The sequence below is a fragment of the Canis aureus genome, chromosome 21 (genome assembly GCF_053574225.1).
Source record: "Canis aureus isolate CA01 chromosome 21, VMU_Caureus_v.1.0, whole genome shotgun sequence".
Classification (NCBI taxonomy): Eukaryota; Metazoa; Chordata; class Mammalia; order Carnivora; family Canidae; genus Canis; species Canis aureus.
Window position 1 is genome coordinate 5,858,249 of NC_135631.1, and position 14,291 is coordinate 5,872,539.

The 14,291-nt window shown below is 53.9% G+C and overlaps 2 protein-coding genes across 2 annotated transcripts; one reads left to right on the forward strand and one right to left on the reverse strand.

The window, feature by feature from the left end:
- Positions 1 to 3,299: 3,299 nt before the first annotated feature.
- On the reverse strand, positions 3,300 to 4,755 carry GPR152 (G protein-coupled receptor 152). Its single transcript, XM_077864310.1, has one exon. The coding sequence runs from the start codon at positions 4,753 to 4,755 to the stop codon at positions 3,358 to 3,360; it is 1,398 nt and encodes a 465-aa protein (XP_077720436.1). The 3' UTR covers positions 3,300 to 3,357.
- Positions 4,756 to 7,185: 2,430 nt separating this feature from the next.
- On the forward strand, positions 7,186 to 10,342 carry CABP4 (calcium binding protein 4). Its single transcript, XM_077864311.1, has 6 exons — positions 7,186 to 7,557; positions 7,949 to 7,979; positions 8,063 to 8,206; positions 9,628 to 9,737; positions 10,070 to 10,217; positions 10,314 to 10,342. Exons 1-6 carry the CDS (start codon positions 7,186 to 7,188, stop codon positions 10,340 to 10,342), a joined length of 834 nt encoding a protein of 277 aa, XP_077720437.1.
- The last annotated feature ends 3,949 nt before the right edge of the window (positions 10,343 to 14,291 follow it).

Below are 14,291 nucleotides of genomic sequence, written 5' to 3' on the forward strand. Positions count from 1 at the left end.
GGCTCCAAAGTACTTGCTTCCACATACTCTGAGGGAGGCAAACCCTTCCAAAAAAGGACAGGAATGAGGGTGCTTTGGAAGAGGGAATGCAGCCACTAAGACTCTCTCCCCATTGTGCCCTCCAGGCAACAGCCAGGGGTTGTCTAAAGCCCAAATCAGACACTTACCCCAAGCCCTCCTCTTGCTCCTTATTGCCACACTTGAAATAATGCCAGTAGTCAATGTGCACCCCCCCCTCCCCCCCCATACGTTACCTTCCTCTGTCCTCTCCCTGCATGTGGTCTGGTGACACTGATCCTCTTGTCCCTGAGACAAACCACCTTCTTTCCCACCCCAGGGCCTGGGTACATCCTGTTCCTCCATCTGGAAACTCTTCCCCCAGCTGATGAAAAGGCTCCATCTCTTGCTTTCTCCAGGTCTCAGACCATTCCCCTCACTCTCTGGTCCTTACTTGTTCCTCCTGTCTCCTTGTTAATCACTATCTGATGTTATATTATATAATGATTTGCATATTTGTGTTTTGTCTGCCCTGTGCCACTAGAATGTCAGCAAAATGAGGGTAGCACTTTGTCTCGTTTTCCACAATATCCCCAGCACCTAGGGTGAGACCTAGCACACGGCGTGGGGTTAAGTCATGTACACTGAATGAATGAATGCACAGCGGTCCTGAATGGAGAATTGAAAATGCTCATATTCACAACTCTCAGAATAGACATCAGGTCCCCATGGGAGGTATCTCTCACCCAGAGCAGGGGTGGGTCTCCTAGAGGGCAATGGGAGCCCAGCCCCCTAGGATGTTAGGGGTGAGGTAGATGGACTATGCAATGTCCGGATGAGCCCTTCCTTCAACCTCTCTGGCCTTGGTGGGGCATGTTTCCTCTAACACAAAACCCTCTTCTATGCGTCAGCAGTTGAATTCCTCTTTATCCCGTGAAACCCTTCATGGTACTGCTCTTTCTCCTGGATAGCAATTACCCATTATGGGTGAGATCTCCCCTCAGGGACCTTGAAAGTGGGGCTGGCCCGCTCTCCAAAAGGCTAGGTTTGGAATGGGGACCAGAGTTGGGGACAGGTGGCTGGCACTGGGGTTTTAGTGCCTGATCTGCCGGTCATGTTGTAAAAGCTTTGGGACCGCTATCTGGGAGAAAGGGGAAGAGCATGCAAAGTGCCCCAAGGAGGACACAAGTCCAGACCCTGCTTCCAGGGAGTGTGCACCAGGGGGAGGAGGAGGCAGTCTGGTGGAGGGGACAATGCCTGTGGGCAGGATACTGCCACGTGGGCTCTGGCCCATGAGCGAGTGTTGATCCCAGGCCTGAGTGAGGCTTGGGGATACCCACTGGTATGATTAAGCTAATGGCTAACAATTCTGCAGCACTTACTCTGTGCCAGGTAAGGATCCAAGTACTTCATAGGGATTAACACTCCTAGGAAATGGGGACCATTAATATGATACCCATTTTAGAGACGAGGAAATTGAGTCCCAGAGAAGCCAAGAGCCATGCTGAAGATCCTACAGCTGGTGAGTGGTGAAGCTGGGATTCAAACAACCCCCAAGGGGCACCAGAGGCCATGCCGTGAACCCCACCCTTGTGTCTCCAGAATGGAAGGCTGACTGGAAGGTCACCTAACAAGTGCTCAATAAATGAATGAATTTAGCAAATTCATGCCTGTTCAGAAATCTCTCTCCTGCAGCTTTGGCATCCGCAGTCCTGTTACCAGGAAATGCTGGTATTATGCCCCTGGCATTGGCCACCATTCAGGGCGCTTCCACCCCTGGGACCAGTTAATGACAGCAGCAGCCCTTGCAAGGGGAACATTACCGTCCCGTTCTACAGAGGAGAAAACTGAGGTGAAAGGGGACCTAGCAACCAGAACCCAGATCTCCCTGTGCCTCTCCAGACCATCTGCACTGTCTTCTGCCTTTTTCAAGTGGAAGCACCCCTGGAAGGGCAGCACAGAAATGTCTGTCATTTATACCTATGGGTAAGGGCAGCTTTTAGCTGCTGCAGGTCACATCGCTGAGCTATGGGCTAAGGACTGGAGTGGGGGTGGGTTAAAAGGGGAAAGGGCTCATGGTTTTGGAACACAGTATGGTGAGGGAAAGCTTGGGGGAGGGGGGGAGGTGGCCAGAAGAGAGCGCTGGTGTGAAAGGGAAGAGGGGGGTGGAAGTGATAACTTCAGCACTTCCTACTTTTTCTTGCAGTGTCTGCACCTTGAGAGGGAAGAGGTGGGTTCTGCCCCCAAATGCTGTGTGACCTCCTGGGGGCCTATACCCTTTCTGGAGCCACTGGTCCCCAGAGCTCTCTGTTTAGACATCCTTGCCTCTCTGCCTGTGGGCTGAGTGCACAGAAGGGGCTCCACTGGAGGCAGGACCATGGTGGGTAGAGGTGAGGGTGGGGGGAAGGTGGACCCTAGTTGAACCCCTGAGTGGAGAGAGCCAACACGGAAGTCCTCTGGAGCCATCCAAGGCACAGACTCGGCCCTGTATTCTCTCAGGACCCCTGGGGGTCTGTGGCCCAGAACTAGTCATGGGCACAGCTGACCTGCCCCAAAGCTCACAGGACCCCAGAGGCCCAGGCCAGGTGGCACTTCCTCCCCTGCGGGGACACCTCTGGATGGCAGTGAGTAGTTGGAGAACTTCTGCTCACTGAGGCCCTACTGCATGCCAGGCTCTAGCTGAGTGCCTCACTTGCTTTCTGACTTAATCCTCACAATGGCAGATGTAACAGAAGCTCAGAGGGTGAAATGGCTTATCCAGAGCCACCAGGGCCTGAGTGGAATCCCGCTGCCTTGCAGAGGGAAGTCCTGCTGGTCTCACTTCCCGTTGGGGGCAGAGGCCCGGTGGACAGGGCTTGGCCGTGCCAGGCCAGCCTGTGTGGGCTCCTAGGGCCCTAGGGTCCTGCTGGCTTGTGAATACCTTCCTCCTCCGCAGGGCCTCCCTCCTCTGGGTGAGGCAGGGAGGACAGGAGGGAGGGAAGGATGAAAGGGGGGCTCAGCTTCAGCCCAGGGAGGTCACCCCTGCTGGCTTTGTCCTGCAGCCTGAGGTAGGGGTCCAGGCTGTCGGATGGCAGAGTCCAGCAGGTTAGCCCAGGCTCCGACTGCTGAGCCATTGGGCATAGGGGCAAGTGTGGAAAAGCTGAGTGGGACCTGCATAGGGACACGACGCTCACGACAAACTGCCTGGGACTTTTGGTGCTTCATTTTCACTTCCCCAAAGTCCTCCTGCCAGGCCCAAGGGACCAGATGGGGTTTTCCATGGTGACTTTCTCTACAGCTTCCCTTCTCTCTGACTGGCTGGTTCCTCTGCCTCCCCCTAACTCTTCCACTGCCCTGATGGGCCTGGGCTTTCCCGGACCCTCACGTGGGGCCTGTTCCAGGGGCCTCCTCTGGGGGGACACTGCCGGGGCCTTCTCCGTCAGAGGCAGCAGGCACTGCTGGGTTCTCAGGGGCTCCTGGGGTGGGATCTGTGGATGGAGCAGAAGAGGCTTCATCACAGGGTCTGGGGGCTGAGCTGGCAGGGGATCCAGGGGCCTGGGCCTTCGGGCTCACTTGGGACTGGGCCACAGAGTCCACGTGGGGCTGGGCCTCATGGTTCACCTGTGGCTGGCCTGAGGAGTTCAGCTGAGGCTGGACCCCAAAATCTGACCGTGGGGGAGCCACAGAATCCAACTGGGGCTGGGCTGCAGGGTCCACTTGTGGGGGGGTCACAGGGTTCCCTGGAGGCTGGGCCCCTGCCATTGGCAGAGTCTGACCCTCAGAGTCCACTTGGGCCTGTGGCTCAGCCGGCGTGAGGCTGCCCGGCCGTTCTTCACACAGAGCCGCGGCAAAGGAGGAGAGCACGGCACGCAGCAGGGCACGGAGGTCGGCGCTGGCCAGGAGGCAGAGGAAGGGGCTGAGACAGCTGTTGAGCAGGATCAGGTAGTCGGAGTAGACCAGGGCTTCCCAGAGCAGGTAGCCGGGGTAGATGTCCCACAGGAAGGCCAGGTAGAGCAGCTGGGCCACGTGGTAGGGCAGCCGCAGGACCACGTAGGTGGACAGAATGGTCTTGGCCACGCGGGCAAAGCCCTGGCAGGCCGCGGGCCGTGGCTGGTGGCGGCAGCAGGTCTTGCAGGCAGTGGCCTGGGTGAGCACGTGGCAGACGAGCAGCAGGAGGAAAGGCAGGAATCCCCCCAGGATCTCGAGCATCCGCAGCGGCAGCTCCTCGCTGTCCCAGAAGTCCAGGCAGATGACCAGGTCATACCACCAGACGGCGGCCTCGGGGAAGACCAGCCAGGGGACACTGAAGAGCGTGGCCAGCACCCAGACCCCGGCGCACACCCAGAGGGGCAGGCGGGCCGGGCGGCGCCCGGGGTACCAGCGTGGACACAGCGCCAGCAGGCAGCGGTCCAGGCTGAGGGCGGCCAGCAGGAAGAGGCCCGAGGAGTACGACACACCCCACAGGAAGTAGTAGAAGCGGCAGGCGGCCGTCCCCAGCGGCCAGTGCCCTCCGTGCTGGATCTCCAGGATCTGGAAGACCGCTGCCGCCAGGAACAAAAAATCGGAGAGGGCCAGGCTGAGCAGGAGCAGGGCAAGCCGCGTGCCCGCTCCCTGCCGAGCCTGCGAGCCAGCCAGCCACGCCATGAGCCCGTTGGCTGGCAGCCCCAGGAGCAGCAGGGCCACCAGGAAGACCGTGTCCCAGCCACCCTGGGGGTAGTAGTCTTCATCGTCCAGCTCTGTGCGGGGCCCGTGGTCGGCGGCACCCAGGTTGGCTTCCATAGCAGCGTCCCTTTGAGGTCCCCAGTGTGCCGTCGGCTACAGAGTGGGTGCCTGAAGAATCAATGAAATCACGGGGGGCTGAGTATGAGAGAGAGGGTGCTGTGTACCTCTGGGCAAGTCACTGTCCTTCTCTGAACCATCATTATCACCTTTTGCATAGTCAACCTCTGCCAGGAACTTTAAATAGGTCACACCATCTAGTCCTCATACAATCCATTTTACAGGTGAGGAGAGGAAGGTTCAGAGGACCAGAGATTTGCTCAAAGTCAGATGCAGGACAGAGGCCTGAAACTCAGACCTAATCATTCTGCCACATGGAATGCTGGTGTCCCCAAGTCGACTAAACCAGAGGCTTTCAAACATATGTTTAAATTTGGTGAATTGGGGATTCCTGAGTGGCTCAGTGGTTTAGTGCTTGCTTTCAGCCCAGGGCATGATCCTGGAGTCCCGGGATCGAGTCCCATGTCGGGCTCCCTCCATGGAGCCTGCTTCTCCCTCTGCCTGTGTCTCTGCCTCTCTCTCTCTCTCTCTCTCTGTCTCTGTCTCTCATGAATAAATAAATAAAATCTTGGGCAGCCCCGGTGGCGCAGCGGTTTAGCGCTGCCTGAAGCCCAGGGTGTGATCCTGGAGACCCAGGATCGAGTCCCACATTGGGCTCCCTGCATGGAGCCTGCTTCTCTGCTGTGTCTTTGCCTCTCTCTCTCTTTCTCTGGATGAATAAATAAATAAATCTTAAAAAAATAAATAAAATCTTTAAAATAAATAAAGCTGGTGAATTTTTTTTTGACTAAAATATTATAGTGGAACTCTCACGTGAACTGGATGGAGTGCTCAGATTAAAGGAGGGGGAGTGCCCCTGGGGCTCCTGGGAAGACAATTTGCAAACTGCTTGGTCAGATCACTGGAGGCCCCTTTTCATCTGGTATCCTGGTTCAAGCATTTTTAGATTCCAAGAGGGGGAGTTTCAGGGTCTCATGGGCCTGTAGGAGTCCAAGGGTGGGCAGGAGCCTGGGCCTGAGGAGGCCCTTCCCCACAGCAAGAGCAGCTCATGAACTCAGGGTGAGGTCTGTAACTCAGGGCCCAGCAGGCTGGGGGCCAGGAGGACTGCCCCAGCTTGAGCTTTTTCATCATCCTCGACCCCTAGCTGTGGCCCTGTTCTCACTTGCTCTGGGAGAAGGTGGTTCTTTGAGGCTACCAAACAGAGCAGGGGTAGGGGGCTCAGCAGTGTGATTAGGATGGGGTAACTGGGACTTGAGAGGCCTGCTGCCCCTCCCGCTCACCCACCCTGCCCACACCCTCCCTCATTGGCCCAGGGACTTTCCCTCGGAGGTCCAGCGCTGAGTCAGGGGAGGAGGTCGATGCCTCAGAAAGGTTGAATCCTGCTGGTGGCCCCATGATTCCAGCCCCTTGGCCTTTAGCCTGGTGGTGTCCTCTCTCCTAGGGCTCAGGCAGACCCCACTCTGCAAGCTCCAGTCCCTACTGGATCAGAGCCCTGGGCTCCCCTGAGCCCCCAGAAGTGAGGCTTGGCTTACCTGTGAGGTGCAGTCTGCTGGCCGGAAGGAGCAGGGCGTGCCTGCCTGCCCTGCAGTCCAGCCATCCGTAGGGCCCCACGCCGGGGCCTGCTGCATGGTGCCTGGCGGCGCTAAGGCGGCTGGTATGAAACCCAAGCTGAGAAGACATCAATCATTCATGGGGCTGCTCACTGGGAAACCCTAACCCCAGCTTAGCGGGGCCAAGTGACCAGCCAGGCCACCCCATCCCTGACAGAGCCAGGTGGCCAAAACCCCCTCATCCTGGGCCCTTCTGCCTCAGGGTAAACTCTGCACCTCCCTGCCCCACCCTGCCAGGGTCCACCTCCTCTGACATCACCCCCATGCCCCTCACTCTGGCATTCAAGGACTCTGTGATCTGGCCTCGCTTCTTCAATTTCACATACCCTCTGTTCTGGCCACGAGGTGCCCCATGAAGGGGCTGCGTGGGCAACTCACCCTATTCTTTCCCACTTGCCAGCTTTTGTCCACACTATTCCTCCTGACGTGACTTCCCTCGTCCTCTGGCTAAGTCCTGCCTGTGTCGCACAACTGGCGTTGGGCAATATTACCCCCATCTTATAGACAAGGTGACTGAGATGTGAAATTGCTGGATCTCCCAGCTCACAAGTGACAGAGCCAGAGTTGGAAGTGGAAGCTCATTGCAGCCCTGTGTCCCGGCATCCCTGTTGCTGAGGACAGTCCTCTTGACCCATCTGGCTCTACCCCTAGGCAGAGGGCTGGGATTAGGGCCTGGGCTGCCTGCCTCACTTACCCTAATCCCCCTCAAGTCTCCATCCCATCAGCTCTCAGGGTAGGAGTGTGTAAGCAGCTTTATGGTTCCTGAGAACCAAGGGTGCTCCCTGGTGCCGCGTCTCTGGGCCTCGTCGTCTCTCCCCATATGGCCACAGAACAGGCAAGGGGGCCACATGGCCCAGACCTGGCCCCCAACTCTCAGAAGTCTCCTGTGGGGGTCGAGGCTTCCAGGGGTGGTGCTGAGGGCCTCCCTTTGACCAGGAAGAGGAGCAAGAAGAAGGGGCTCCGAGGTTCCCGGAAGAGTGCTGGCAGCTCTGAGGAGCAGAACCAAGTCCCTGGCTCCGAGGCCCCAGGAGGCAGCAAGAAAACCTCTGGAACTGGGGAAGGACAGGAGGAGACAGGCGCTGCAGCCTCTGGGCCAACCACCCGTCGCCAGTCCCACCGGCATCGCTCCGTCCCCCAATATGATGCAGCTCAGAAGACCTATGGGCCTCTGCTCAACCGCATCTTCGGGAAGGTCAGGTGGGACCCAGGTTGGGGATGAGGGTGGGGAGTGGGGGACACACTTGTGCCCTTGGACTCAACACACCCTGCCAGTACTCAGGCCTCCCACTACCTCTGCTCCAGATCCAGGAGCCTGAGCCGTAGGCACAGAGTTTCTGCAGTTTGGGGAAGGGTTGGTCTTGGGCCAGCCTGGGTATTGGGCAGAGCTAGACTTCAAACCCAGGATTCTGTGAGAGCTCTGGGCCCCAGGAGCAGAAAGGGGGTGGTCATCTCTTTTCTGGGGCCTATGGGACTTCAGCTGCCTTCTCCTGGCCTTGTGGGACTGGCCCTGCCCAGGCCATCATGACCCAGGGCTGGAGGAGGAAGGATGGGCCCAAGGGACATGCTGGACTCTGCCTCTCCAGGACCGCGAGCTAGGCCCCGAGGAGCTGGATGGTGAGTGGCCCTTGCTGGTGGCAGTGGTGGGTGGGAGGTGTCCCTGAGCTTGTCTGCCTGGGCCTGAACTCCCTCCCCCACAGAGCTTCAGGCTGCCTTTGAGGAGTTCGACACCGACCGGGACGGCTACATCGGCTACCGGGACCTGGGCGACTGCATGCGGACGCTGGGCTACATGCCCACCGAGATGGAGCTCATCGAGGTCTCCCAGCACGTCAAGATGCGCAGTCAGTGACTGACCCCCACTGGCCCCAGGCGGGGTGGGGTGGGAAGCCTGGCTCTGTGCTGAGGCTGGGCAGCCCTGGTCCTCTCTGAGTCTCATTGTTTGGGGGATGACAAGAGGGTGGTGGGAGGTGGCTCTGGGAGTCCACAGGGTGATGGTAGGAGTGTGTGACCGTTTCGAGGGCATTCTGACAGTCTGACATTAGCCTTGTCAGGTGTAGGGGCAGCGAGGTCAAGAAAGGCACCAGCGATCCAAGAGAGACCCTTGGGGCGGGGTTCAGGACCCCTCTGTCTGTGATAAGATGCTCCCTGCTGGTACTAGCCACCTGACTGGCTATCTCTGTATCTCTCTGACCCTCCTGAGGCCCCTGAAAAGAGCCTCCTGAGGCTCAGTGAGGCCTAGTGTGACAGAACCCTGGCCACTCCTTACGATTAAATGTCAGATAGGCGGGCACTTGTGTGATTATCATTAGCTAATTTGTCAAATATCAGATTTCCTTCATTCCAGGACATCTGCATTTGCTTTTTCTATGGTTTCCCAAATGGGACATTTAGTGCAATGCTTCTTTTCTTTTCTGCAAAGCTGCTCTTTGACCATTGGTGCTTTTTATAATGGATGGCATGGATTCTAAGATGCCTATGCTCTTTTTATTTTTATTTATTTTTTAAAAGATATTATTTATTTATTTATTCACAATAGACATAGAGAGAGAGGGAGAGAGGCAGAGACACAGGCAGAGGGAGAAGCAGGCTCCATGCAGGAGCCCGACACGGGACATGATCCTGAGTCTCCAGGATCGCGCCCTGGGCCAAAGGCAGGCGCCAAACCGCTGTGCCACCCAGGGATCCCCTCTTTTTTTTTTTTTTAAGATTTTATTTATTTATTCATGGGAGACAGAGACACAGGCAGAGGGAGAAGCTGGCTCCCTGTGGAGAGCCCCATATGAGACTTGATCCCAGGACCCCGGGATCACGACCTGAGCCAAAGGCAGACGCTCAACCACTGAGCCACCCAGGTGCCCCGATGCCCATGCTTCTTGAGGGGCATTTATTGCTGTCCATGGGGTTCCAGCATATAAGAGCACCCAAGAGTCAATTCTCTCATCCTGGCGCCAGGATGAGGAAGAAGGCTTAGTGAGTCACCCCAAGGCTATGCCCCATTGGCAATAGAGGCAGAGTTCGAACCTGTGGGTGCCTGGTTCCAAACCTTGGTCTGCTTCCCCCACACATAGGTGCTTTGCTGAGAGCACCGAGTCATCTCTCCCTGTCGTCCCTGTGGAGGATGGGGCTCCAGCCTCCTACCTGCCCTGAGGGCATGGACGCTGGACGTTCCTTCCTGGGTGCAAAGCTGGGGAGAGGCTGGCGCTTGTGATGTCCCTTCTGGGTCCCAGCCCTCTCCCATGTGACACTCTGCCTGGGTCCACAGTGGGTGGCCGCGTGGACTTCGAGGAGTTTGTAGAATTGATGAGCCCAAAGCTCAGGGAAGAGACAGCGCACATGTTGGGGATTCGGGAGCTGCGCATTGCCTTCCGAGAGGTGTGGAGTGTGGTCGAGCCGGGTGCTGGGTGGGTGGTTGGACAGCACACTTGCAGGCCTCCCACCTATGTCAGAGAGACTGGGAGCCTCAGTCTCTGGAGGCCCAAGGAGGGGTTGGAGAGGGTCCAGCTCGCTCTCAGCCGGGAGATCCACCCAAGGAGACTTCCTGGAGGAGGGGGCCTACTGTCTCAGCCTGGGAGGAGGTGGAAGGTATGGGTGGGCGGGCAGAGGTGGGGGCATCCAGACACAGAATGTGGCTAGGTGGCAAGGTGGAGACAGGTCCAGGCAGAGCCAGCTTTGGGCAGGAGGGGCTGAACCCGCTGGAATCCTAGTTTGACAGGGATAAAGATGGACGAATCACAGTGGCAGAGCTGCGACAGGCAGCACCGGCTCTGCTGGGGGAGCCACTGGTGGGTTCTGAGCTGGATGAGATGCTCCGAGAAGTGGATCTCAATGGGGATGGCACCGTAGACTTTGATGGTGAGTCTCCTTCCCCTCCAGCACCCGGGATGAGCCCAGCACCTCCCAGGATCCCTGACTAGGACTGGCTCAAGCGCTGCTCCTTCTTTCCTCCAGAATTTGTGATGATGCTTCTCACCCACTGAGGCTCCAGAAGGGAGAACACGCTGCTCCTCTGGCCCCAGGCCAGCAGGGTTCATACTGTACACCCACCCCATGAAGCCCCAGGATGGAAGAGACCCAGCAGCCCCCAGGCTTCTTCAGTCCTTGACAACACCTGGCTGCAGAGGTGGTTCATGATGTCACCCACCTGCCTACATCCTCAGCTTCCTCCCACCTGGGCTGCCTGGAGGAAACCTGCACTTAGCTACCTGTCTTTCTCCAGTGTGAGCAAGATTTGGATCTCTCCAGACTCTTGGGAGGTAGCAAGCTCCCTGGCACTGCAGCATTCAAAGATGGGGGACAGAGTTGTGTGTGGGGGATTCTGGTAACATGGTGAACTGGCAGGGTGGCTGGGTGCCTCCCACTACTTGTGTAAAAATGTTAAAATAAAAAAGTTAACTTGAAAGAAAGCCAGGGATGACCCTAGGTACTAAAGACAAAGCAAGAACTCAGAGCTAGGTGGTGGGAGAGAGGGGACACCATGGGGATCTCAGGCTTGGAGAGAGGTTCAGGAGCCTGGGCTCTGACACCTATGAGTGACAGAAGACCTGTAAGGGGCTGATGAATGGGACATGAGCCTGAGTATCTTCCAGGGTCTTGAAGGGCTACCCTGTTCCTGAAAAGGGACCAAAATATATTTCCACCTACCAGCCTGAGGAATTGGAAAGGATGCCCAGGGCCTTGAGTGTAAAAAGCTACCGCAACCCCCTCCCCACGCAAGGAACGTGAAACTCAGGTTTGCACATTAGGCAGGATAGTGATCTATTTCCGTGGTATGGAATGCTGAATAAAGAAAGAAGCTACTGGAAGGGCACTCTTCAACCCAGGACACAATGGGCTTAGCAAACAAATAACAACCTCGTCGTCACTTCTGAAGATGAGCTTGTGATCATGTAAGAGAACAGGTCACCGTGAGGGAGACTAGGCAGATGCAACAAACAGGAGAATCAGCACCCCAAAGTAGAAGTAGTAGGACCATCTGGAAGAGACCATGAGTACATGCCACCACAAATGGGGTAAACGAAGGGAGAGAGGTGAGAATAGTATGAAACAGAACAGGAAGATTAAAAAGGATAACCCAATAGAACTTCTAAAAATAAAGGATGGGACGCCTGGGTGGCTCAGTGGTTGAGCGTCTACCTTCCGTCCAGGTCGTGATCAGGTCCTGGGATCGAGCCTGCTTCTCCCCCTGCCTGTGTCTCTGCCTCTTTCTGTGTGTCTCTCATGAATAAATCAATATAATCTTTAAAAATAAAACAAATAAAAATAAAAATAAAGGATATAGCCATTGGAATGAAAAAAAGAATCAAGGGGTAAATTAAACACCATATTAGACAGAATTCAATAGAAGATTAATGAATTGGAAGCTAATCTGAGAAATCACCCATAAAGTAGCACTGAGGGATAAACAGATGGAAAATGTTAACGTGTTGTTAAAAGTCAAAAGTCATCAGGAGTCTCAGAAGGAGAGACTATAGAGTGGGCATGAGGCGATCCTCAAAGACAAGAGGACTGAAACTTAAAGGCTTCCACAAAGACAAGCGCTCAGATCGAAGGTACCCCCTGGAGCCTGAGAAGGAGAAATAAGAACAACTGAGAATCTAGGTGCATTTCAGAGGAACTGCAGAATTCAAAAGGAAAACCTTACAAATGACTCAAGACAAAAGTCAGCTGACTTACAAGGAACAGCAATGAGGCTTTATGAAGACTTTTCGTTGGCTACAGTAGATGCCAGAAGACAATGAAATAAGCTGCTCATCAGGCAGAGGAGAAGTCATTGCCAGCCAAGAAGCCTATACCTCACTGAATCATTATTCAAGAATGAAGGTGAAACATCACCTTTTTTTTTTTCAGGAAAGGAGGGCTGAGAAGAGTTTCCCACCCACATGCTCTCTTTGAAGGAATGGCTTCAGTAAAAAGGAAATCCAGATCAGAATGAAGGCAAGTATGTACTAAATTATGATCAGGAAAGCAATCAGTAAGGGAGCCAGGGTGGCTCAGTTAGTGAAGTATCTGCCTTCTGCTCAGGTCATGATCCCAGGGCCCTGGATCAAACCCCGCAGCATCAGGCTCCCTGCTCATGGGGAGTCTACTTCTTCTCCCTCTGTTCCTACCCCCTGCTTGTTCTCTTTCAAATAAATAAATACAATCTTAAAAATAAAGAAAGTGATCAGTAAACACATTGGTGGATCTAAAGGATTAACAATTTAAAAAGTTAGCTTGGGGGATTTTCAAAACAAAGGAGGGACTAAAATAATAGACAAAATAAAATGGGACATGGGAGGGGGTATTTTGGACATGCTGAAATTTTTTTCCCCTCTTTCCTAGAGAAGGATGGATTCACTGTTCAGCTTTAGAGTTTGTTAACCATTTAAAGGTAATCAATGTATAAAAATAGCAATAGAATGTTTTGTTCGACAGTCAAATCCATAGAGGAAGAAAAAAAGGGAAAGTGAAGAATTCTTGGTTAAACCAGTAGAAGGCTACGGAAGAGGGGAAAAAAGTAAAGAAAAGTGGGGTCCATGAAAACATTAAAAGAGAAGGTAGGAAGGGGTTACTTGAGTCACTCTGTTATTTGAGCATCCAACTCTTGATCTCAGGGTCGTGAGTTCAAGCCCTGAGTTGAGCTTCATGCTGGGTATGGAGCCTACTTAAAACAAAAACAAAAACAAAAAACCCCAGAAGGTAGGAAAAATCCTTAAAAAATAAAAATTACAATAATTATGAGCAGTTTTTGGTTAAGAGAGTCTCAGCACCAGAGGAAAGTTTCAATGTTAGATTGAGTTTCCTGTGACTGATGGAGACCCCCAATAACAATACCTTAAAATGGATAGTAGTTTATTTCTTAGGTGAAATCCAGCTGTATAGTCTTCAGGGACCCAAGCTTCTGCTAGATGCCCTGCCATTCCTGGGATATGCCCATGTTTGTTCATTTTCCAGGTGGCAGGTTGGAGAACAAAGGAGGACAAAGAACGTGAACCACTTATTATTTTTTAAATTTTATTTATTTATTCATGAAAGATACAGAGAGAGGGAGAGACATATGCAGAGGGAGAAGCAGGCTCCCTGCGAGGAGCCTGATACAGGACTTGATCCCAGGACCCTGGCATCACAACCTGAGCCAAAGGTAGATAGATGCTCAACCACTGAGCCACCCAGGCATCCCTGAACATGAACCACTTATACCCCATTAGGTAGGGCTCCTCACCTGGTATAGGTAGCTACAAAGGATGCTGGGAAATGCGGTCTTTATTTGAGGGGGCTGCATGCCATGCTAAAGATCAGAGGTCCTTCTACTGTAGGGCAGAAAGCAGTCAGGAAAGGACAGATACCAGGCTTTTCCCCACAGCCGAGTACAGGATCTAAGACATACATTCAAGCAGGATAATGAGAATTGAGAGGCTGAAGTTAAAGTGATGGCTTGAAAAACAGGTTTACTAGAAGAAATGAATGAAAGAAAGCTCATCTAAGTACAGGCATAGCAGACAGAAGCGGGCTATGAGGCAAAAAGCACGGAGGATGAAATGAGTCACAACCTGCTAAGGAAATCTAATGTTCCTGGTCTGAACACATCTATCGGTGTATTTTTCAACTAAAAAAATAAGTTACATTCGGAGTTAAGATATTCCTTGTTCCCCGAGGATAGTGTTACTGCCAATCCTGTTTGGATTACATAATCTAACCAGCAAAAATCAAGCACGTGGGTCACATTGAAACTTTAACTGTTGTGATTCAGTGTTTTTTTTTTTTAATTTAAAAAAATTTTTAAAATTTATGATAGTCACAGAGACAGAGAGAGAGAGAGGCAGAGACATAGATCAGAGGGAGAAGTAGGCTCCATGCACCGGGAGCCTGACGTGGGATTCGATCCCGGGTCTCCAGGATTGCGCCCTGGGCCAAAGCCAGGCGCCAAACCGCTGCGCCACCCAGGGA